This window comes from Scaptodrosophila lebanonensis, unplaced genomic scaffold, assembly GCF_003285725.1.
Source record: "Scaptodrosophila lebanonensis strain 11010-0011.00,11010-0021.00 unplaced genomic scaffold, SlebRS2 tig00000053-arrow-pilon, whole genome shotgun sequence".
In the NCBI taxonomy this organism is placed as follows: domain Eukaryota; kingdom Metazoa; phylum Arthropoda; class Insecta; order Diptera; family Drosophilidae; genus Scaptodrosophila; species Scaptodrosophila lebanonensis.
This window is the reverse complement of record NW_022060548.1, coordinates 10,804,249-10,826,953: the sequence shown is the minus strand read 5'-3', so window position 1 is coordinate 10,826,953 and position 22,705 is coordinate 10,804,249. Positions and strand designations below refer to the sequence as shown.

General features: G+C 38.4%; 7 protein-coding genes across 9 annotated transcripts; 3 read left to right on the top strand and 4 right to left on the bottom strand.

The window, feature by feature from the left end:
- Positions 1–16: 16 nt before the first annotated feature.
- Positions 17–3,237, bottom strand: LOC115623958. Its single transcript, XM_030518524.1, has 5 exons — positions 2,050–3,237; positions 1,306–1,988; positions 1,049–1,243; positions 418–984; positions 17–362 (listed from the first exon to the last, which is right to left on the bottom strand). The coding sequence occupies exons 1-5, from the start codon at positions 3,235–3,237 to the stop codon at positions 17–19; spliced, it is 2,979 nt and encodes a 992-aa protein (XP_030374384.1).
- A 314-nt stretch (positions 3,238–3,551) lies between these two features.
- Positions 3,552–7,973, bottom strand: LOC115623625. Its single transcript, XM_030518064.1, has 7 exons — positions 6,738–7,973; positions 5,988–6,661; positions 5,194–5,367; positions 4,578–5,114; positions 4,074–4,520; positions 3,848–4,018; positions 3,552–3,786 (listed from the first exon to the last, which is right to left on the bottom strand). The coding sequence occupies exons 1-7, from the start codon at positions 7,890–7,892 to the stop codon at positions 3,633–3,635; spliced, it is 3,312 nt and encodes a 1,103-aa protein (XP_030373924.1). The 5' UTR covers positions 7,893–7,973; the 3' UTR covers positions 3,552–3,632.
- A 1,119-nt stretch (positions 7,974–9,092) lies between these two features.
- Positions 9,093–10,218, top strand: LOC115623635 (39S ribosomal protein L47, mitochondrial). Its single transcript, XM_030518076.1, has 4 exons — positions 9,093–9,234; positions 9,307–9,592; positions 9,649–9,926; positions 9,995–10,218. The coding sequence occupies exons 1-4, from the start codon at positions 9,128–9,130 to the stop codon at positions 10,143–10,145; spliced, it is 822 nt and encodes a 273-aa protein (XP_030373936.1). The 5' UTR covers positions 9,093–9,127; the 3' UTR covers positions 10,146–10,218.
- On the bottom strand, positions 10,117–11,887 carry LOC115623634. Its single transcript, XM_030518075.1, has 2 exons — positions 11,732–11,887; positions 10,117–11,679 (listed from the first exon to the last, which is right to left on the bottom strand). The coding sequence occupies exons 1-2, from the start codon at positions 11,759–11,761 to the stop codon at positions 10,204–10,206; spliced, it is 1,506 nt and encodes a 501-aa protein (XP_030373935.1). The 5' UTR covers positions 11,762–11,887; the 3' UTR covers positions 10,117–10,203.
- Positions 11,888–11,925: 38 nt separating this feature from the next.
- On the top strand, positions 11,926–13,847 carry LOC115623636 (ras-like protein 1). Its single transcript, XM_030518078.1, has 4 exons — positions 11,926–12,127; positions 12,500–12,781; positions 12,848–13,104; positions 13,172–13,847. Exons 2-4 carry the CDS (start codon positions 12,643–12,645, stop codon positions 13,343–13,345), a joined length of 570 nt encoding a protein of 189 aa, XP_030373938.1. The 5' UTR covers positions 11,926–12,127; positions 12,500–12,642; the 3' UTR covers positions 13,346–13,847.
- Positions 13,848–15,024: 1,177 nt separating this feature from the next.
- Positions 15,025–20,021, top strand: LOC115623640 (myelin expression factor 2). 3 transcript variants are annotated; one of them, XM_030518084.1, is made up of 6 exons: positions 15,031–15,196; positions 15,374–15,908; positions 17,247–17,385; positions 18,214–19,209; positions 19,370–19,505; positions 19,570–20,021. In XM_030518084.1, exons 2-6 carry the CDS (start codon positions 15,376–15,378, stop codon positions 19,623–19,625), a joined length of 1,860 nt encoding a protein of 619 aa, XP_030373944.1. In that variant the 5' UTR covers positions 15,031–15,196; positions 15,374–15,375; the 3' UTR covers positions 19,626–20,021. The 3 variants fall into 3 exon arrangements, with proteins under 3 accessions (XP_030373946.1, XP_030373944.1, XP_030373945.1); XM_030518085.1 differs by lacking the exons at positions 15,031–15,196; positions 15,374–15,908 and adding an exon at positions 16,978–17,131; XM_030518086.1 differs by lacking the exons at positions 17,247–17,385; positions 19,370–19,505; positions 19,570–20,021 and having other exon boundaries at positions 15,025–15,196; positions 18,214–18,482.
- A 227-nt stretch (positions 20,022–20,248) lies between these two features.
- On the bottom strand, positions 20,249–21,604 carry LOC115623642. Its single transcript, XM_030518087.1, has 2 exons — positions 21,485–21,604; positions 20,249–21,430 (listed from the first exon to the last, which is right to left on the bottom strand). The coding sequence occupies exons 1-2, from the start codon at positions 21,512–21,514 to the stop codon at positions 20,486–20,488; spliced, it is 975 nt and encodes a 324-aa protein (XP_030373947.1). The 5' UTR covers positions 21,515–21,604; the 3' UTR covers positions 20,249–20,485.
- Between the last annotated feature and the right edge of the window lie 1,101 nt (positions 21,605–22,705).

Sequence of the window (22,705 nt, the reverse complement as noted above, 5' to 3'; positions counted from 1 at the left end):
TTAAACCTTACAGGACTTAGGTGGAAGTTAGGTTACTTTCGGGGAATAAATCACTAATACCTGGAATATTGGTCGAATTTCTTTTTAAAGAATCCAAAGTTGCTTCTTTTTTTCTGTTCTTTTGCTGTGCCACAAAATTGCATCGCAGAGTTTTAAGTTTCAATTTTAACGGTTCATTTGTGTAAGTAAATGTGTTTAAGTTGTATTCGTCAAACGGCGCATTTGTAATATACAAAATTAGGTCGCTCTCGTTAAAAATATCGGGCAAAATTAGACGGGCGTCCTCCTCGTACTTCTCAATTTCATCACCTAAGGCTCGCCCTATATCGGTCTTTAGAGATACCAGAACAGGCAAAGTAATGCTATAAAAAAATCATTATTAATTTGATTATATATCGCTATTATTGATCCTATCACCTGCACTCCTCACACTTCACAGCCAGCCTATGTATAACCATCTGAGCCAGGAGCTGTGCTTCACAGTTCGCATCCGTTATTTGGGGTAAAAGTAAACTGACGACTTCCTGCAATTCCGATGGACTTAATTTATCCAAATTCGTCATGCAATAAATATGAGCGACAGATATAAGAGACAGTCTTTGTCTAGGCTCGAATGTGAGTAAACTTTTTAATCTTTTCAAAAGCATTGCCAACTCTGGCAATTGTCGGGCTACCAGGCACTCGAACATATAACTGACGTTGAGCTGGTCTTTGGGTGCAAATAATGCAGTCCACAGGTGTTCTGACCAATATTGTTTACTGTTTGTTAAGCCGAGCAAAGCTCTAGCAATACGGATTTTTATTCGATGTTCCATAGACAGTTCAGAATAATCAGGCAGTGCTTCCGTCAATTGATTGTTGATGCATAATAGTTCCTCAATTATGGCGTTCACTTCCTCTTGAACTTCCATACTAATTATATATCGTAAGCATGGGACAAACGTCATTTTGTCAAAGTAGCTTTGTTCGTAGGCGGATTCAATTCTGTAAGGGAGTTTTACAAACAAACAAAAAATCACTATGAAATATTGAATTCAATTAAACTTACCGCGCTTCCCCTGTAGTGGGCAAGCTATAAATTATTCCTCGTATACGTAATGGTCTGGGAATGATGTTTTCAAACTGAAAGGTCATATTAGTCAGCCACCAATTACTTCGATCAACATTTAAAATGTTTGCCACAAGCTGTTCATACTCCTTTGTACTAAGGTGATTGTGTGCGTAAGACAAAATGCACGATATACTGTAGAAAAAGGTATAGATTATGTTTTAGGTATAAGTTAAGTGGAATATAAGATCACTCACGTGTCATAAACCTGATGTCCTCCCAGATATTTCTTCAGCAATTCAACGAGTCTGAGTAGCACGGCGTCATCTTTCAAACGCTCTGTGTGCGATTGGAGTATTTTTGTCAGACTAGCATATGTTTCTTGTGTGCCTTCATCCAATAGCTCCAGCGGCGTTAAATTTAACTCCTCAATATTGCTCCACTTCTTTATATTTAGAGTGACAAAAATATCCACACTTCTTGCTTTTACTAGAGAGATTTCCTCTTCGGTCCGACAGCTTAGCTTGTCAAGCAAGTGCATTTGCAATTCTTTCGGATCTTTGCAATTCTGCAGCAGTTCGATATTTATGTCGTACTCAGTGCGTATAAATTCTAAATACTCTTCTTTTATTTCTATTGGCAAATAATACCAATGAAAAACAATGAAAAAACGCCACCAGCCATGCTGTATTTGGGGAACACCTTTTAGTTTTTTAATTAGGCCAACAACAAAATCATGGCACAGGCCTCTATACCGAAAGTTCAGACCCACAACTTTGTCATAGTAGCGTTTATCAAACTGCTGCATTTCAATGCCAATGTGTTTGCATTTTTCAATTTTATCTGCCAAGCATTTGAATTCTAAAAACGTGTCTCCGACATTGAAAAGTGCATCGATAAAGTCCATGTAATCCTTGAACGACAAACTGTTGATAGTGGCCTAAAGCGCTGGGAAAATTATTGAATTTGTATTAAGTTTTAGATAAGTTAATGGAACTAACCGTAAAAGTTTCAAGCAAATGTTCATTGGCGCGGTCTCGCAATTCCCAATTCTTCAAACCACGCACGCATTCAGCCAATTTGATCAACTGCGCCTTATCAATGGTTGGCAATTCGTCCAATTGCTCGGGTTCCAGGCTGCGCACCCAATAGAGCAGAGCCACTGGGCGCCAATCGATCGTAACTAAGGTCTCCATGAATGCAGGCTTTTCATTGCGCATTAGAAAGCGTTTCATATCGATGGATGGCAAAAAGTAGTCCTCGAAATTGTAAAGTTCCGATTTGTTGGTGGCCATCAGGAATTCGTGTAGGACATCCATCTGAATCAGTTCGGACATAGTCATGTATTTGACTACATACTCTAAGGTCCCGCGTTTTACCAAGATGTTTTGATTATCTCTCAACAGGTTGATGAATAAAATACGTAGCCAAGTGTTAGAAATTTGGATCTTTAGTATGTGCGGAACACATTCGTGCAATGTTTCCACCACCAGCTTCGGATCTTGCTCCTCTAGATGCTTCCAAATTCTGATATATTTGCGCCAATATTGTTCATATTGATCGCGATCGGACCAACCCCAGCGTTTGAGCGTCTCTGTCAGCATCTCATCAGTCGAGTCCGCCCCAATTATGACAAAATGTAGTTTTTCCATTATGAAGTAGGCCGATATGCGATCTTGTCGTTCTGATTGCAACAGCCGTTGTAGGATGCAGTAGAGCCCATCAGAGCATACAAATTCCACGCCCAACACATGCTCGAAATCATCAAACATTTTAACAAGTATTTGAGCGATATTGGGTTGCGCCTGAAGATCTTGACAAAACGACAAAAGCTGATTCAATAGCAATTTGCCATCCTCCCCCTCATCGGCAGATATCTGTATGTATAGCTTCACACAGGCCAAGACATTTGCCACTAACTGAGGACTTTGTCTAACTCTTTCATTTCTGACCAAAAGCGAATCAATTAGTTTGCGGAAAAACGAAGCGCCAAACCTCAAATTTTGAATTTTCTTCTCCTGCAGTAATCGATAGATATGTTCCAGAGCTCGTTGCAATTCGACTTGGTCCTCGCAATGCTTTTCAATCAAGCCGTTCAACGTTTCATCCAATTCGGCACATTCAAGCCAAAGCTTTGGATTATCTAGAAGCGAATTCTCATTTTTGTGCCTTTTTTCGGAAAATGACATTTTTCTAAACCGATAAACAGAAAACTCAAAAAACTTTGCGAGGCTGCGCGACACTCAACAAACAAATGCACTTCTTATCACAAATTTCACAAGTATGAGCAATTTGCCCATTTGATTGTGAGTGTGCTCATATCGTTATCGATATTACAATCATCGATATATCGTGCACGTTACTGTTTGATTAAATACTAAAAAAAAAACTAGCTCTACTGCTTTTATGGGTATAACTTTCTTGTAAAAGGATATTTTCATGATCTTAGTTTTTTCTGCTATAAATAATTTGCAGTATTTAAACGACAATGCAAACGCGGCCGTTTTGTCTTCCAATGAAGTTTTTATTTAAGCAATTTTTTGCTTTGTTGCTTTATATATGTTATATGTTATTGATAAGGCAATTACAGAGCTGGAATATGCTGTCTGCAATATTCCCATATAAAAAGTGAGCCCCTCTCATTCATGTTTAGAGCGCTTATCTCTTCACATTGGGATATTCCCACGGCATAATCGGAAATTTTAACTCCATCCACTATTATTCCATGGTTTTTATATCTGCAATAAGCATATAGTACTTTAGCTTGTAAAATAATTTTAAATAGGTCAATAAACACACCCCAATTGCAAGACGCACTTTCTGGGAAATTTAAAACCAAGCAGGCCGGTGCTGTCGATGGAGTGTTCGTTTGATACAATCTTGTATCCCTCGGCACGTTTCTCAAGCAAATATTCCGAAAGGCCGTCTTTCTTCATCTCAATAATATTAAGAATACTTCCAATTTCCAAGCTGCATAAAAGTATAGCTTTGTTACATCTGTATTTGATTTATGCGCCGTACTTACCTTGGTTTGCTTGAAGTACAATTTTCATCAGCTTCATTGAAGAAAATAACCAACGTTTGAACCCTGAAAACTTCACAAGTACGTACTAAGCCATCCAAGCTAGAATATTGATTAGGAAATGAGGCCACAACTATTAGTTCGTTCTTGAAATTACACACGGGATATATATCGCATATATATGCTGGTTTTGTGGATATTGCGTTGAACTCATCGCGCAACATATCCAATTTCTTTCTCCAATCTCCCATGTGGGAATCTCTCAGAAAACGACCATCATATTCATCAAATGGCGCATTGGTAACATACAATAGCCAATCGACGCGGGTAAAATAGGGATTTAGTTCTGGCAGTAGTAAGCGAATTTTATTTTCAAAATCAAGTTGTGTAGCGTCAAGTCTGTGCTCTTCTTTCATCCAGAGAGCTTTTGCTTTAGATTTTAGGTCTTCACTGTAAAAGATTTTCCTTCTTGTATTGATCATAGTGTGGAAGTTTTATCTCACTTACGAGAAATGTTTAGTATTTTTCATGAGCTTATCTATAACTTCCTGTGCAAATAGACGTACTTGATAAATTGCATCTTTTGTCAGCTCTCTTAGTAGAATTATAACATCCATTAAGTCCGCAAAGCAAATACTTCTGGAGTAGTAAATATGAATAACAGAAATGAGTGATAGTTGTTGTTTAGAATCGGATGTGGCCCTCAACCGATCCCATAAGGGCTTAACATTAATCATCAGATTGCCGACAAGGCACTCGTACATATTTTTAACATTATGGAGATCATTTGGCTCGAATAATGCAGTCCACCACTGGTCTAACTGGTCCACTTTTATATTATAATTTAGGCTATTAGCTAATTTCCAAATGCTTCTAATAATTCGTATTTTTGTTCTATGTGTTTCCGAGTATTCGGTGTAGGGGGTTTTTTTTTCCGATAGCTCATTATTCATGGATAAAAGATTGTTTACGTCCGAAAATTCTCCAACATAGGCGTCTCGATCATAAATACTTCGTTCGGTTAAAATAAACGAGTCCTCAATGCTATAAATGGAAAATTGTAATAATTACGAATATTAAGAGCAAATTTGATTTAAACATTGGAGGAATAGATTATTCTTACCGGGAGCTCTTAGTGGTAGGCACACTAAAAAGAAGTTCTTCAACGGATGGCTTAATTTGTGAAATGTTGCGAAATATGTAATTACGCAAATTTGTTTGATTAAAATCCTGAATTAATTTTTTTATTTCCATTTGGTCGTTGTGGTTTTCTATGTACCAATGTACTAAATTTGCTCTAGAAAATACAGATTTATGTAAGTAATTTATGTAAGTCTCCCCAAGCTAGGAAATATTTTTAGAATTTAGTCGTATTTTACAATTGAACTAGTATAAGAAGTTTTTGTAGATCATTAAAGCATTTTGTTTTAATGCCAAAAATATAGTAAAGGCTTTAAAAGTTATCTCTAAATATATTTGACTATGTAATTATAATTAGTGTTAGTACAACATCCTTACAAGACCCTTAGATGGGCCTATATTGAGGACCCATACCCATTATTTTTTCCACACTATATGCACTCGATTATGGTATATGTATGTAAAGAGGGAAAATATTGAACTGCTTGCCACCCGCCTATAAACAAAATTTCAAATTAATTTACTCTTTTGGTGACTAAGATTTATTTTTTTTTTTTAATCAAATTATTAACAGATATGAAAATAATTGTAAATAAAAAGGTCTAACAGATATAACAATACTTTCTGAGGTAGGGTACCCTCGACTATAGCCTATACATTCAGTGTACACTTCATTAATATTAGCTCGGTGCATTCATTTTCAATTTTTTATACATGCAAGTATATGTAGTAAGTATGTTTGTGGTTTGTGGAGTGAAGAGATTTTTAATTACTTACACTGGTTGAAACATCCGGTGTGGTATGCAATTCGTTGGATAGTAACTTTTTAAGTGCTCATTAAATTTAGCCATAAAATTGTGATCACAGAAATGTGGTTGAATCATACGCATATACCTTGCTAAATTCGCAAAAGTAATTGGTCCACCCATGCTAAGAAGCTCTAAGGGCTTTAATGGCAACGCATCCAATGGTGTATTGGTTACCAATAAATCGACGGTGCTTTGTTGCACAAACAATTTTTCCTCTTCACTGACGCACCTAAGCTTGGATACCACATCCTGTTGCAACTTATGCACGTCCCCGCAGTTCCTCAGCAACAGTTTTATGTCCAGACCGTACGCGTTGCGTATGAAATTGCAACAGGTTTTATTTAATTTATTTGAACTATAAAAGTTAACACGGAAAGTGAAAAGAAAGCGCCACCATCCAAGATTCGCTACCGGTTTTTTCTCAAAGTATTTGAGAAGAGTATACACGACTGTGGGGTATTGAATTAAATCATCGTTTATGACCTCATAACAGCGTTTACTCAATTCGGGAATTTCATGGTTCTTCCTAATGCAAGTTTCTACTTTTGATGCCAAGAGATGTGTATCGTAGTACTCGTGTGCATGATAAAGATTTTCAATAAAACGTAAATACTCCTCAAGGGACAAGTTTTCAGAGACTTCCTATTTAGAAACATGGAACAAGTGTACGGTGTGCTAAGAAGTCATTCATCTAAAACAAACTTTTTTACATACATACCTCACAGATTTTGAGCAAATGTTCTCGAGTCCGCGTTCGTAAAATATCATTTTCGATGTTATATACGCATGTGGAAATTTTAAGTAGGGCTCTTGTATCTATTGTTTTAACTCTATAATTTTTCAGTTTGTCCAGCCAATAGTGCAAAGGCACGGGTTCCCAAGATAGTTCAGCCAGGGCCTCAAGAAACACAGAACACTCATTCTTGGTTAAAAATCGTTCTATTTGCACTTCTGGCAATATGTATGCTTCACGATCGTACAGTGAGGTTTTATTAGTGGCCATAAGGAACTGGTGCAGCACATTAAACTCATTTAGCTTTGCCATTGTAAGATATGAAATAATAAATTCCAGTGTGCAACGCAACACCAAAATGTTACTCTCATCTGATAACAGATTTACGAATAATTTATGGTAATCAATGCGTTCGTCCATAATGCATGGCAATATAATTTGTAAGGTACGGGGTACTTTGTCAAGGTCTTGCATCTCAAGCTTCTCCATGACATTGATATAGTCGGTGCAATGTTTTCTCCATTGTGGGTGGTCACGGTATTTACTGAGCATTATGTTACATTCAAATGGTAATAGCTTTTTCATCAAGCAGTACGCTGCCAGGCGGTCATCTTGCACATCGGACTGCAGCAATATTTGTAAAAGTTTTGGTAGATTGGAATATTTTCCAATACAACTTAAATTATAAAAATGTTCCCACAGTTGAACAACTAGTTGGCCCATTATTGGCTTATGTGAGGGTTTAAAACAACATGACCAGATATCGTGAATGTATGTATATACATGTATATGTATTTGTATATACATGGATATGCATTCTAGTATGTTAGCAAGCTCTTGTCTATTTCTTGTTGGCCCATCCACAGTGATCAAACTCTTGATTATCAAAAAAACTTTTGGACCAATACTCCACTTAATAGATGAATAGTTTTGAAGAATTCGGTAAAGGCAGTGCAGCACCTGATTTAATATCTCTTCATTTTTACGATTATCATCTATGAGCTTTTCGAAGACACAATCAAGGTCCACAATGTTGTTACCGATGTTTCTTTGTTCTTGTATATAAGTGTTTAGTTGGCGGTGTATATTGATGGGTGATTCACCGACATCCGGTGGTTTTGATAACATTTTTTTTTCCATATGGCGGATAACAATTTAAGATTATGAACTTCAGCAGAAAATTGCACAATTTGGTAAAACACTACACCTTAACGATTGCAAGCATAAGCAAAAATCGTTTATATCTATAAATTCAATCTATAAACTTCAATCTAAAAATTTTATTTTTCGGGATAGTTCTTTTCTTTACAATTGGACATTGGCCACTAAGTCTGTAAGAAAACATCGATCAATCGAGCAGCGACTGTGCTTTTAACACAATGCATCGATCATCGATATTTGCTCAAACATCGAACTTTTTTTTTGTTTTGTTGGCCGATCGCATTTTTTCTGTGGTTACCCGGTATAGTTTGGTTTTTCAAGTTTTTCGTTTGTTCATTACGTTGAGTATTTTAATTTAGCTTTTTCATTGTTAAACATTTGATTTTCATTTTGATTAGAGTATAATGCAAAAGTAAGTTATCTGTATTTTTCTTTGCTTAAAAGTATGCATAAAGCCACTCCTAATATTGCGCGTTTATATCAGTGATTTTAATTGCAAGTTACATTTACATTTGGTATAAATAATTAATATGTGAAGTGTTATGAAAGCGTTTGATTTATCTCTTAATAACCGTATTAAGTAAGTATAATATTAATCCAATCGCTTTCAACGCGGGCAAACTAATTAAAAGCTAGTATTAAGATCACTTAAGCTAATTAAAAGTAAGTATTAAGATCACTTTTGGTATTAGTTTTTAGAAAAGCCTATTTTATTAAGAAAAATAGAAATTTTATTAAACTTTGATTTTCATTATTTATTATTAAAATTTTAATTCGCTGTCTCAAATTTCAATACAAACTCATTAAAAACTAACTAATCTAGCACATAAGTACATATGTAAAACTCTTTATGTGACTAGTGCTTTAACATATAAGTAACTCCACTTGTTGCACTAGGAAGTAATCAACAATAAATAAATTAATAAAACAAACTCCACCAGCTTTTTTGCTTTTAAACATATCTGTTGGTTTTTCAACCTAATGTAAGAATTTATTTTCAATGAAAAAGTGTTTTTTGAAAATATCGATGTTTTTGATGCATGGATTTTTTATAAAAAAACATCGATTGGCATCGATGCGACTTACATCCTTAATTAAAATGTCACGCTAAAGCTATCGATAGGTCAAGAAAAATATCTAAACTATGACTGGGTTATCGATAGTTTGACAGCTCGATCAGGCAGCAGCCGCATTACTATTGGAGAGCTACCGTAATGTCGTCAACATTAATGAAATGCCTAAGTTTGGCAAACACTTTGAGGACCGCAACGCTTAGAAGTCTGCTAACAAGTCAACAAAAGCCGACGCTGGCACCATGGGGGTAACTTATTCTCAGCGCGTCATTAGGTAAAATAACCAGTTCACATGTTCGATGGTTTTATATAATACACAGTGCTGTTGTGCCCGCATTAGCGTCGCATGTGCAAGCGGTTAGTGGCATTCACACCAGCGCCGCGAGCCTTGGTCTTATGGAGTTCTTCGACGACCCCAAGGTATGGAGCGAGAACGAAGTGAAGGTGGGGCGTGCCTGGAAACCCGATGAGTTGCGTATTAAGTCAAATAAGGAGCTTCATCAGCTGTGGTACATATTGCTGAAGGAACGCAACATGTTGTTGACCATGGAGCACGAGTGCAATGATAAAATGGAAGTGTTTCCCAACCCAGAGCGAATTGATAAGGTACAAAGGAACTCAAATATAAAACGGGGCCCTCAATAAATCTTATATGCTTACAGGTAAAAATATCAATGGAAAATTTGGAAACAGTTGTGCGGGAGCGTAACAAAGCGTATCATTTGCTCGAAACGGGCGAAACAGGCGAGCGACCACAGCGACTGGTGCACAACTGCTTTGGCCTTAGATATATGTACAAATCGTGTGAGCATGTGCTACCACCCTTCATGAACATCAAATGGATTAAATCGCGTAATGTTGGTTTTGGCGGACGTGCTGTGCGAAAATTCCTATTGCAATACCGGGAGAAGTTGTACAACGAGAAGCGCAAGGCCAAGAAGTGAGTTTGCTTGGTTGCCCATTACGCCTGCAGTTTAAAAAGTTTTTTTTTCCCCCTTTCGTTTGCAGTCGCTCACGCAACGAGGTAATGATGATCCTGCGACGCAATCCAGATTTTGACTTGGAAGTGCTGCGACGACAATTCCCTCAAGTCAATATTGATAAACTGCGCAATGAGGACAAGGCTCGTGGACATTATGTGCCCAAAATAGGCGTTTAATTGGCATTGTTTTTGTTGTGAAGTTGATAGGTCATTAAATTTAACATAAACATTTCACTTAATCCTCATCAAACTTAATTTTCGTCCCCACGAACTCTGCTATTCTAGGTTTCAGCCTTTGTTTGGCTATCCAGGATGGATGCAGGTTAGCATTGCTGTCATCAGTCTCGCCAGCATTTGATTTTGTGATTGGCTTTTGTGTCCCAACTCCCCTGAATTTTTTCTCGTTTGCTCCTGATTCCTTATCAAACTTAATTTTTGTTCCCGCGAATTCGCGTATTCTAGGTTTTAGTCTTTGTTTGGCTATCCAGGATGGATGCAGCCCGGCATTGTTGTCATTAGTCTCGCCAATAGTTGGCTTTGTGATTGACTTGTGTACTTCAATTCTCCTGACTTTGTTCTCCTCATTTGTTCCTGATTCATCATCAAACTTAATTTTTGTTCCCGCGAATTCGCGTATTCTAGGTTTAAGCCTTTGTTTGGCTATCCAGGATGGATGCAGGTCACCATGGCTGTCATCAACGCCGCCATCATTTTTCCTCCCTAATGTCTCAAAAGCTGAGCCATGTAAGTCGCCAGTTCGTGGATGTTTGTAGCCATTTTGCTCTTGACGTTTTCCAAAAGCTTTGTTATTACGTCGCTGCTCGCGCAACGGCTCAGATTCATCCTCCTCCTCACTAGCGGCGTTATCTGACAGAACAACGGCAGTGGACATATAGTGCTCGCCAGTTTCGGTGATGAAAAATGGATCCACAACATGCGTCGGTCTTTCCTCCTCCGGCTCCTTTCTTTTTGATGTTGATATGTGACTGGTATTTTCATGACTTGCATAATTCTCTTCCTTGCTTGATAACTCTACATCATCAATGTTTGTTTTATTTTCCTTGGGTTGTGGTTTGAGTTGGGGTTTCTTTGTTTCCTGCTGATCCCGCTGTTTGAATTGGGATTTCTTCGTTTTCGGCAGATCTGCAATTGGCTCTTCTATTTTATTAGCATTTTCAGTTTCTTGCTGAAGCTTCCCGTCTTCCTCAGCACTGTCGACCTTATTTTGCTCCAGCCATTCTTCGCGCTTGCGTGATTGGGCTTTTTGTTCCTTGAGCTCCTTACGTTTACGACGCTTCGCCTCTGTGCGTTCCACTTTGGCACGTCGCTTGCTTGCCTCCATAATTTCCTGACGCCATGGAGCGTCTGCTTTAATGCTCAGCTTTAGTGTTGTTTGAAACGTAGTTACCACTTGTTGCATGACTTTGTTTAGTGCCAGCAGGGCCATTGAGACTTCCTCCGGGGTGGCACGTCCATTCGTTACAACTGCGCTGTGATTGCTGTTCTGTTGCAGCAACATATGGCGTACAATGTCGACGGCCTTCAGAGACTTTAGGTATGCCACGCATTCGTAGTTCTTCCGCATACGATCCTTGTGCTTCTCATTATCTGGTTGTTTTGACAGCGCATCCTTGATCTTTCGCAATCTGTGCACGAGCTTCGATATAGTTTGAACGCGTGCCTGCTGTATTTGTTTCTTGTTGGTAATAACCTGTGAGTTTTCAAATTTAATTTAAGTACATTGGAGTATTTGTTCCACTTACTAAGTTATTGAATTTCAATTTATCCAGCATTGTGAATTTTGTTTTTGCTCTCCGTATGTTGTAAAGCGTGACGTAGAGATGAGCATTCGCACTGGGTAACGGAAATCGGTAGCCGATGATTTCGATATATTGGTGTTTTGGCACACCACTAAGTAAAATGGCGACAAAACGGCAGTGCTGAAGATAAGTTACGAATTTATTGTTCTTTTTGGCCTATATCTGAATGCAATTTAAAAGCATTTAATACGCCCTGTTATTGCAAACGTAATTTTTTATAAGTCAGCTACTATTTAAAAGTTCATTGTGCTTACTTAGTCGTTTTGTGTGTGGGTGCGCCAAAGGAAAAAACAAGGAGGAGCTACATAGTCGAAATTAATACACAAAGCAACAAAGAAGGTACGGCAACTGCGCCCGGCGAGCACGACGAATTTCGAGAAAATAAACAATATTGCTTAGAATGCAGGTGCTGGATGAACAATAGTTTTGTTTATGAAATGTGCAATTGTGCTGTACTATACAAAAATTCATCAAGGGACTGGCTGCAGCCAGCTTGAGTCATTGATCTCTTTTTGCTGTATTTGTTGAGTGTGTGCGTGTGTGTCAAGTTGTGTGTGTTGCGTGTGGTGTGTGAGCGGCAATGAAAAATAAACCAAGCAGCCCAGCAGCCGCAGCCAAAGTGACTCACATTAATTTATACCTAATTATGCGTTTGATTAATTTTAATCAATTTAAATTAATAATAATTTCAACACAATTTCCTTACTACAGTTAATGTGCATTGGCAGCGACTCCAACGAAACAAGTTTGTGTAGTTAAGCATTGGCAAAAGATTCTAAACCAAGGCAGCAACAACAGTATCGACACAACGGCCCAGCGAACGTATCAACTTAAGATCCAGCTCCAGAGTCAAAATGACGGAATACAAACTTGTTGTCGTAGGTGCCGGTGGCGTTGGTAAATCGGCACTCACTATACAACTCATTCAAAATCATTTCGTCGACGAGTACGATCCCACGATCGAGGACTCATATCGAAAGCAAGTGGTTATTGGTGCGTATTCTCTGATTATGTTGTAAATAAAATTAAACTCATGACATTTTTAAATTTTATTCGTAGATGGCGAAACCTGCCTACTGGACATTTTGGATACCGCCGGTCAAGAAGAATATTCTGCTATGCGTGATCAATACATGCGGACCGGTGAGGGTTTTCTACTTGTATTCGCTGTTAACAGTGCGAAATCATTCGAAGATATTGGCACATATCGTGAACAAATCAAGCGTGTCAAGGATGCCGAGGAAGTGCCAATGGTGCTTGTGGGCAATAAATGTGATTTGACCTCGTGGAACGTACAAAACGAACAAGCAAGAGAGGTAAGCCCCTATATAGCACTCAGTGTGCACAAAGAAGAAACCTATTTCATTTATTATTCGCTCTTAGGTGGCCAAACAATATGGCATTCCATACATAGAAACATCCGCAAAAACGCGCATGGGCGTTGATGATGCATTTTACACATTGGTGCGCGAAATACGTAAGGATAAGGATAACAAAGGGCGGAAAGGACGTAAACTCAATAAGCCGAATCGTAGATTTAAATGTAATATGCTCTAAGTGGTCTCTGTCGGAATTTTATGTTTTTCAAAAATCGTTTGTCTGTGTGTGTTCAGTTTTCGGGTGCGCTAGACTTGTCATTTATCTAGTTTCATGTGGCTCTTGTAACTCCCTTTTCATTTGTTTTCTTTCATTTTGTGTTTCTGCCGCGGAAAAGAACCACACACACGTGCATTAGATGGTGCAATTTTCAGAATAACAAGAAAAGAGAGAAAAATTGTAATTAATTTATGAAACAAAAGCTTATGTCAAATACTTTTTGTGCAAGTGTGTTGTTTGAGAAAAGTATTAACTGAAAAAGAAATCTAAAAACGATAACTTAGAATATTGTCTTAACGAAAAATACTGAAATACTGTTTTAACTGCCTAAGTTCAGATGTTTTTCATCAAACATTGCGAGAGATTCCCATAGAGAACGAGAAACAAAACCCACAAAATTCTTTAGACTTTTCGCACAAAACAAAAGCATAAATAAAACCTTTGGTTTACCCTTTCATTCTGAGCCATGCTGTTAAAATATAATTTTTTGTGGTGCTTAAGTGCAAACATACATACATAATAGCCAAACAGAATGTCAATGTGTTTTTAAAGCGAACAATGTGTATTTGCTTATCAAAAGTAAATGCAAAGAAGCAGCAGCAATTATATAGTTTGCTTTAAGCTTTTTATACATACAAGTAATAATTAAATGTTTTTGTATTAGTTTTGCCATACAACACGAAAATGTAATGTTTAAACAACTACAAGTACTGTGAAACGTCGTATTTTCAAATTTTATTTAAACATATACACCATATGTATATCGCATGCATGCAACATTAAAATGTAAACAAAAATTTTGTTTTTTTTTTTGTTTGTTAATTTATAACATTCAATTTTTTCGTTTTTTCGAAGCATACACGCGCACACATTAACAATATAAAAAATATATACAATACATATGTGTAATTCATTTAGTTTTCTTTTTAAGCAACTTAAATTAAGTGTCTGTGTACGTTTAATCTGCCAATTGTTATTCGGAGATTTATTCTTTAAATTAAGCATTTTATTTAATATTGAAAACTGCAACTTTAAACAGTGGTTTTAACAGTTTAAAACTATATATTATATGGTACGAAAAAGAAACGAAGAAAACTATTCATTTAATATACGGATAAATAATCATTATTCAATGCGTTTTAATAACATTACTCCCCCACTCATCGTTTCTTGTGCAGCCCTGAATATGTGGCAACAGAGTTGCCATTCTCTCTCTTTTATACGAATTTGAGCGTTCAGTTATTGTTGCTTCTGATTGAAATAGATCGTATACTTTTCTCCAACAGCTTTTTAATAAATGTTTTGTCATTTGTATTGATTATTTAATTGAGCGGTCGATTTGAATGAAATAAAATGAACAAGCAATTCTATAATACAAATAATTTCTGCGCCAACAGTGGTTGATTTTGAATTTGTGAAGAAAGATAAAGTTGGAAATTGAAAATTGTACAATTAATAAGTACTTAAACTTCTGCAAATCAAAATCTAATGGCTAGAATATTACCAGTGTATTTTGTTTTTTTTGGTATTTCATGAACAAGTTCGAAATATAAAACAAATAACCAGTTAGCGAGTTTAGTTTATTCCATTAACTGGTTCAACGGAACTTCTTTTGAACGTTACACAACTCTGAACTGTTCGTGTAGGTGTCGCCATTTTCGCAGGCGGTATTTCGGCAGAACTGAGCAAAAGTGCGACATTAAGTAGCGTAGCTATCGATTTTTAAAGACGTGTACATTGGAAAGGTACAAGCGTTAGACAATTGTAGAGGAAGCACCCTTTAACTATTTATATTATTTGGACAACTGCACAGTAAGTTGCAAATATAATAAAGAACGGTGCGGCAGCTGCACACACGCTTGTACACACATACATATGTATATACGTATGTATGTATGTACATACACAAAGGAGCCGCGAGCCGCCATCTTGGTTCTGTCTGACGCCGAAAAAAAATTGTATTGAAATTTTGTATATTTGTTACTACAGCAATGAACATGGATGCGACTGCTGTTGAAAATCGTGAGAAAGAGCGCGATCGGCGCGGCCGAGGAGCACGTGGCTCGCGTTTTTCCGATGCCGATGGAAATGGTAACGTTGGTGGAAATGGAGGTGGTGGGGGAGGAGCGGCGCGGGACCGAAGTCGTGAACGCAGAAACTGTCGTGTTTATATCTCAAACATACCCTATGACTACCGGTGGCAAGATCTGAAGGATCTGTTCCGTCGCATTGTCGGTTCCATTGAATACGTGCAGCTGTTTCACGATGAGAGCGGAAAGGCACGCGGCTGCGGCATTGTGGAGTTCAAAGATCCGGAGAACGTGCAAAAGGCATTGGAAAAGATGAATCGGTATGAGATAAACGGACGTGAATTGGTCGTGAAGGAGGATCATGGTGAGCAGCGGGATCAATACGGACGTATTGTGCGCGATGGTGCCGGCGGAGGAGCTGGAAACGGAGGTGGTGTTCGGGATCATATGGATGACCGTGATCGCGGCTTTTCCCGCCGTGACGACGACAGAATGTGAGTATAGGATTCAATGTCAACTTACTCTTTCTAAATATGAATGCAGTGCAACAACAACGAGGAAAGGTGATTTCTATTATGAACTCTTTATCATCATAGAAGAAATGCATACGTAGGAAAAGCGCAACTATGAATGGGGCTATCTTCTTTTGTACAGTTTCTTCACGTACAGTAGAGCTGAAAATTGAACGTCGATTAGTTTTGTAACAACGTGGAAGTCCAGCTACCCTCATAAAGTTGCTGTTTTTGCCAAGTATTATATAAATATGTATTATTACATGCAATTATATAGTTATGTAATGAGGCAATTCGTCGAAGTCGAATTTAGATCGAAACTTCACTGAAAGCGTGTGTTTCTAAAATGCAAAGCTTAATCATTTTTATCGGATAGTAATATCATTAGGAAGACTTGTATGTATTAAGGAAAGGTTTGTAGATTATAGTACTTTGAAAACTTCGGCACTTCACTGTATTTTTTGTACGAATTGTGAAAGTGCGATAATTCATGATCCTTGTCAGTCGTTTGAAAAAAGAATAACCTTAAGTATATCCTGCGAAACCCTGTTTAGGAAGAATTATTGAAATTCCCATCTACGTGTTCTCGAGTTAGCGTAACTAATATGTATTGCATTGGAAATACGTGCTGATATATATATATATATAAATATATATGTTTATAAATTGTTTTCACGTAGGGTTTTTTATTGATCACAAGGCTCTTTTCACAGAGCAGACAATAATGTTCGAAAATTCTATAATTTAAGCATGTTCGGAATTTTTGTTTCCTTATCCATATGCTTCTAATAATAATCGTAATCGATATCTCCTTTGTGAAATGCTGAATGAAGTAGTTAGGTGTTCGAATTTAAACCAAAGTAGCCGATGCTTGCAAAATCAGCGGAATTAGTAATCACTTTGTCAGTATTCAGATTTTCTTCAAGCCGGCAATGTGTCTTTACGTTGTGTAAACAAATAATTGGTTTTTAATTTTATTTTGAAAATCTTGCAAATTTGTTCTTAAATGATATAAATCGGTTCCTTAAAGGATTTTAACGTTGGTCATAGTCTAAACTCGTTGTATTTACTTTGGTTTCGAATTTGAAAAGTTGTGAGAACATATTTTCGCAGTGTGAGATTATTATAAACGAATATTAGAAGTAATAGTCAACCAGGAAGATGGGTGCAGAAGGCATTGCCCGTAGACCTAAAAGGTCCCGCAAGTAAGCGTTTAGCGGGTACTTTCGTACTTTTCCAAGTTGTGACCATTTTGCGATGCTATTTTGTTTTATCTTGTTTTTTGTTTTTTCTCTCTGGATCTCTGGCTTCTTTTTCTAGATCTGGGCGTAATAATTTTAACATGATGTCAAATGATTATAATAATTCGTCGAATTACAATTTGTATGGGCTTTCTGCTTCGTTTTTGGAGAGTCTTGGCATAAGTGGACCTTTGCATAATAAGGTTTTTGTTGCTAATGTGAGTATACTTATTCCAATAACTTAATGTATGTATTGAACAAACCAAATTATAAAATCAACTAAATGTTATGTATATGCTGAATTGGTTGGACAACTATGGGCGTGTGTAAGTGCGTGTGTTCTCTTTGCTAACGCGTATGCGTTTTTTGATTTGGTCATGGGGCTCTGTTTCGTATTTATAACCCATTATAATTACCGGTAGATGATCTTGTTTCAGCATTTTCAAAAGTTACGCCTACAATCTTTTCCCTTTCCATTGTTGAGTTATTCTTAAAGATCCAAATTTCTGTAGAACAAGCCATCAATGAACTTGTATTCTAAATCGTGCTCAAAATGAAAAGCCGCCTTTTTGAAATTTCAAGTTATACCGAGTTGTTTGGTTGGAATACAACTTTTGTTTTTATTGTGCTTCTGAAGAATGGCCAAGGAACGGATACAACTTGGTTAGTCAGTGTTTCATAATGTAGAGGGTGGGAATGGTTATAAATATGAAACAATAGGAACTGCTTGAGATCTTACGGAAACCTGCGTTTGCTCAAATAAGTCTGAGGCAGCCACAACCGATAATGATAAGATGATGATGCATTTGGCCAACATTGTTGAGAGTGTTTAGATTTATCATGACCGATCTTTTTTTTGTTAATTTATTTTGGCTTACAAATTTCCTTGTTGTCCATAGCGACGGAATTGCTTGATTACTCTTGTCCTTACATCCAGCTTGGGCATCTCTGAAACAAATTAGTTCCCCACACACAGCTTTCAGACCAATTTTTTGCTTAAATTTTAAAACATTGATTGTGTTTTCTGTAATTTTTGGACCATATAGCTGGACTATAAAGTGGATAGCAAGAAGCTCAAGCAAGTCTTTAAGCTGGCAGGAAAGGTGCAGAGTGTGGATCTTTCACTCGATAAGGAGGGCAACAGTCGCGGGTTTGCTGTTGTCGAATATGATCATCCTGTAGAGGCAGTGCAGGCAATTTCCATGTTGGATCGGCAAATGCTCTACGATAGGCGCATGACTGTGCGCTTAGATCGCATACCGGACAAAAGTGAAGGTCTGAAACTGCCCGAAGGATTGGGTGGTGTGGGAATCGGTTTGGGACCCAATGGTGAACCACTCAAGGATGTGGCACACAATCTGCCCAATGGCGGAAATCCATCCCAAATCGGAGGCAACAACTCGGGCTCTCAGCTCTCAAATGCTGGTGCCAACCAAGTCAATGCTGCAGCCAATGCCAACAATTTGCTTGGCAGCCTGGGTGGTGTAATGTTTGGCAACAATGCGTCTGTGCAGCCTTCGCCAGTTACTCCAGTGCAGAAGCCTTTGGTGGGCAACAACGCGGGTGGCGGCGGTGGCATCAATTTGAGCAATCTTAATCCGAGCAACCTGGCCGCTGTTGTGGGAAATTTGGGCAATCTTGGCGCAGCCCTTTCGAACCCACTATTGACCTCATCGCTAAATACACTCGGCTTGAATTTGGGCAATGCTGGTGGCGGAAATCAGGACGATACGCTGTCGGCAAGCAATGCTGGATTGTCGAACAACTACAGCAGCAGTGGCAACAACTATAGTTCTGGCGGCTACGGCACGGGAGGTGGCAGTGGCGTGTCTGGTGGCAACGTCGGCTACAATGCTTACAACAGCAGCGGCGGCTCAGGAGGCGGCAACAATAATGGTGGCAATCAGCTTGATGGAAATGACTACAAAACCAGTATGGATATGTTTGGCGGTGGCTCGCTCGGCACTGGAAATGTCGCTGGCGGAGGTGTGGCTGGCGGTTCGGCTGGTGCACGTAAATCGGACACGCTTATCATCAAAAATGTAAGAAAAAGAAACCTAATTGCAATTTAAAGTCGTGTACCGAATTCCAAATAGTCCCAACGAAAAACGAGCCTTTCTAATCGGAAGTGGAATAGGAAATCAGTACAGACATTTATATTTTATATTGAAATTATATTGACTAATTTGAATATTTTTGTAGCTTCCACTAAGCTGCACATGGCAGACATTGCGCGACAAATTCCGTGATGTGGGCGACGTCAAATTTGCCGAGATACGCGGCAACGATGTGGGCGTGGTGCGTTTCTTTAAGGAGCGCGATGCCGAATTGGGCATAGGTAATCAGAAATTGCAATTGTTCCACAAGTTCTGTCATTTAACACTTGTTTCTCATTTCGTCAGCTCTGATGGATGGCTCTCGCTTAGACGGTCGCACCATAAAAGTCACATACTTTTAGATTTATGTATAGTCTTAAATATTGTAACCAACCACCCCCCAATAATTTATAAGTTTGACAAAGGTCTGCCACACACAGCTTCTTCTCTTCATCACAATTCTAAAGGCAACTGGCCGGAGACATTTAAAGCTATTTCAATTCATTTTTTATCGAAGCAGATGGAGTCAAATCGTATATATATTTTGATGAGCGACTGCTATTACAACAACAAGAAGAAAACACCAATGCCAACGATAACCGCAACACTTGCATCATTTTATATATCATTAATAATATTGTATAACAGAAGAAAACAAATAATTGACGTTCCAAGAAACATGAGACGCAATTCATGTAGTTTGTAAGCGATCCATCATTCTGAATAAATAAATAAAAACAATATGTAGAGCTGAATAAGTAACACACGTGTAATTTTGTAGGGCATCTTAATGTACTGCGCAGACATGTGAATACTCTGTAAAACATGTCGATTGAAACGGATGGGAATTCTATACTAAGCTTTACTCACAAAGTGATTCAATTTATGTTGAACATAATATTCAATATTTACTTGAATTTCGTAAACTGAAACTAAATCCAATTCAAACGCATTCCTTCATTCTTTGTTAAAACTTTTTGCGGATTATTATTATTATTATATTCTCGTTTTTCACTTAAGATTAATATAGCAATGCATGCTTATATTGATGACTTATATATTTTTTTTAAAGTGCAATATCCCAGAACAAGAGGCGTTTAATTGATTACCGGGTTCTGCTTCAATTAACTTTGTCACGATACAAATTGTATTTAGGATGTGCGTCCAAATTCATGATTATAGAAAAGAAAAATATATATTTAAGAAAAAGAATGGTGGCCGCCTATTTTGTGGGCATAGCCTCTACTGTAGCCTTGAAGCGTTCCAAGCGTGCGCGTGCCTTCTCTGCATAGATGCTGCCTGCGGAGTTCGTGCTGGTGCCTGTCTTGGAATCGGTGGAGATGACAACACCAAAGCGCTCCTTGCGCTTCTGCAATCGCTCATCTACTGCAGTTTTGGGAGTCTTATCGGGCACCACACAGCCAAAGCGTTCGGCTCTACGCTTTAATGCCTCTCTCTGCTGTTCCTCAGTCTCCTTGTTGCCTTTGTTAGCCACAATGGATGCACTCGAGGATTTATTAACGTTCGTAGAAGCTGCAGTAGCACCGCTTGTGATTCCAAATTTCTTAGCGCGCAGCTCCAAACGTTCCTGAGCAGTTAGCTCGGTTAGTTTCTTTTCGCTTGAATTGGTACTATCCGTATCCTTGGCAACGCTAGCCCCCGCCACTATAGGTTTCCGTATCAATTTACTCTCGCTTGCGGGCGCCGCGTTTTCCTTTGCCACTGACGGCGTCGTTGATGCCGCAGTGCCACCTGCCTCAGACAATGGCTGAGAATTATTGCGCTTCAGGACGATCTTCTTAGCGGGCTGCGCAGATGACCCGCCAGTGCTGGTTATTGGTGTCTCAGCTGTGGTACTGGATTCTGCCGCTGACGTTACAGCAATGCTGCTGCCGTCCTTTGCTGTGGTGGGCAGCAATGATTCGGAAACCGTTGTTGGTGTGCTGACGGGGCTTTTTAGAAGCAGATCGTCGTGATCATCCTCCAGCAACTTGTGCTCATCCTCATCAGTAAGCAGGACGTCGTCGTCTTCGAGCGCCGTGATAGCGCTATCCTCGAGCGAAATATCCCCCTCAAGCAAAGCAGTTTGCAAACGCTCCTGCAACTCATTTTTGTTGCCGTGCATCGGAAGACCACGAAGTTTCAGCTCCCGCTTCAGATCTGCAACCTAATTTGCGATTTGAAGTTCATTTGTAATCCACATAATTGGCAGTACACTTACTTTCATTTTGGTTACGTCGCTCTCAGGCATTATATTTGATCTTTTTTTTGCTGCAAACGACGAAGAAAACGTGTAAATCTATCTATTATTTTTTACACAAACAGTACACAAAATGCAGGGCTGGCAGCAATAGAGAAAAGCGAGAGGTGCTGCCAACTTGGTTGTCAATTTCCATAGGATGTATCGATAAATTCGATTGTGGCGGCATTGCGTTGTCTTTTAAAATTGTTGTGAATTTACAAATTTTTTAGTATTTTTTAATATTTTTTTCAGCAGATTATATTCGTTAATTTATTTCATAATTTTGTATATTTGTTTGTTTGTTTTTCCCGCTTAATTGTTGTGCACACAAATATAGATGCGTATACATATATATTTATATTCATTCATATAGAAAAGAGATAAGATATAATTATGAGTGCTGTTTAAAAATAGCACCAGCGCTCTTTGGGTGTGTGTGTGCGTGTGATTGTGATAGAGTCGAGAGCCCCGCCGAACGACCGGAAACGGAAAAGGCATGCAATATTATCGTAACGTTTCGTATTGCTTGCTGCCTGTCTGGGAGGGAGGAGACAGCGGTGCCTGTCTGGCATCTGCCAGCAAATTTCGTCCCTCATACTCTTTCTTTTATAGTATTTCGAAACTGACAAATTGATTTAATGCTATTAAAAGCGAGAGTGCTGAGTTGCTACTGTTGGGTTGGCCCCCTCGGTTTCTAATCTATTTTCATGTGTGACCTTGAAAGGGCAGGAACTGGTGCATATGGCCAGTAGGTATAGTGTGTCTTGAGTGCACTTAGGAAATTGCACTTGGTTTTCTTCAATCCACATCCACCTGCCACGCTCTCTCTCTCTCTCTCTGTCTCTTCCTGTCGAACTCTTTTGTGGCACACATGTGGCTCATAAGGCGCATAAGTGGCGTCAACGTACATATGTGTGTATGGGAGAGTATGTACACTGAGAGAAACGAATGCGGTAAAATTATTTAATACTTAGCTATGCGAAACAATTACTTAGCTGATATTTCGACAAGAAAGTTTTGGGGTGAATTAAGTAAATAGTTGCTTATATTTGAGATTTCAGGACATGGAACAAAACAATATAATATATGCTATTAATCCGATTTTGACAAATAAAGAAAGTCGCTAAATTTGGCTTAAAATTTCTAAATTTCTAAATTCGAAAAAGCTCACTGGCTTAAATCAAGCAAATTTTGCTAAGC

Coding starts and splice junctions, on each gene's coding strand:
- LOC115623642 (XM_030518087.1), bottom strand. CDS start 21,514: ATGCCTGAGAGCGACGTAACCAAAATGAAA. Junction 21,431..21,484: donor GCGACGTAACCAAAATGAAA/GTAAGTGTACTG, acceptor ATCGCAAATTAG/GTTGCAGATCTGAAGCGGGA.
- LOC115623640 (XM_030518084.1), top strand. CDS start 15,376: ATGAACATGGATGCGACTGCTGTTGAAAATCGTGAGAAAGAGCGCGAT. Junction 19,210..19,369: donor ACACGCTTATCATCAAAAAT/GTAAGAAAAAGA, acceptor ATATTTTTGTAG/CTTCCACTAAGCTGCACATG. Junction 19,506..19,569: donor CGATGCCGAATTGGGCATAG/GTAATCAGAAAT, acceptor TCATTTCGTCAG/CTCTGATGGATGGCTCTCGC.
- LOC115623636 (XM_030518078.1), top strand. CDS start 12,643: ATGACGGAATACAAACTTGTTGTCGTAGGTGCCGGTGGCGTTGGTAAA. Junction 12,782..12,847: donor TCGAAAGCAAGTGGTTATTG/GTGCGTATTCTC, acceptor TTTTATTCGTAG/ATGGCGAAACCTGCCTACTG. Junction 13,105..13,171: donor AAAACGAACAAGCAAGAGAG/GTAAGCCCCTAT, acceptor ATTCGCTCTTAG/GTGGCCAAACAATATGGCAT.
- LOC115623625 (XM_030518064.1), bottom strand. CDS start 7,892: ATGGAAAAAAAAATGTTATCAAAACCACCGGATGTCGGTGAATCACCC. Junction 6,662..6,737: donor ATTTGCTCAAAATCTGTGAG/GTATGTATGTAA, acceptor GTTTCTAAATAG/GAAGTCTCTGAAAACTTGTC. Junction 5,115..5,193: donor CCTACCACTAAGAGCTCCCG/GTAAGAATAATC, acceptor TTCCATTTATAG/CATTGAGGACTCGTTTATTT.
- LOC115623958 (XM_030518524.1), bottom strand. CDS start 3,237: ATGTCATTTTCCGAAAAAAGGCACAAAAATGAGAATTCGCTTCTAGAT. Junction 985..1,048: donor CCCACTACAGGGGAAGCGCG/GTAAGTTTAATT, acceptor ACTCCCTTACAG/AATTGAATCCGCCTACGAAC. Junction 363..417: donor GTGAAGTGTGAGGAGTGCAG/GTGATAGGATCA, acceptor ATTTTTTTATAG/CATTACTTTGCCTGTTCTGG.
- LOC115623634 (XM_030518075.1), bottom strand. CDS start 11,761: ATGCTGGATAAATTGAAATTCAATAACTTA. Junction 11,680..11,731: donor AATTGAAATTCAATAACTTA/GTAAGTGGAACA, acceptor GAAAACTCACAG/GTTATTACCAACAAGAAACA.
- LOC115623635 (XM_030518076.1), top strand. CDS start 9,128: ATGTCGTCAACATTAATGAAATGCCTAAGTTTGGCAAACACTTTGAGG. Junction 9,235..9,306: donor CCGACGCTGGCACCATGGGG/GTAACTTATTCT, acceptor TATAATACACAG/TGCTGTTGTGCCCGCATTAG. Junction 9,593..9,648: donor ACCCAGAGCGAATTGATAAG/GTACAAAGGAAC, acceptor ATATGCTTACAG/GTAAAAATATCAATGGAAAA.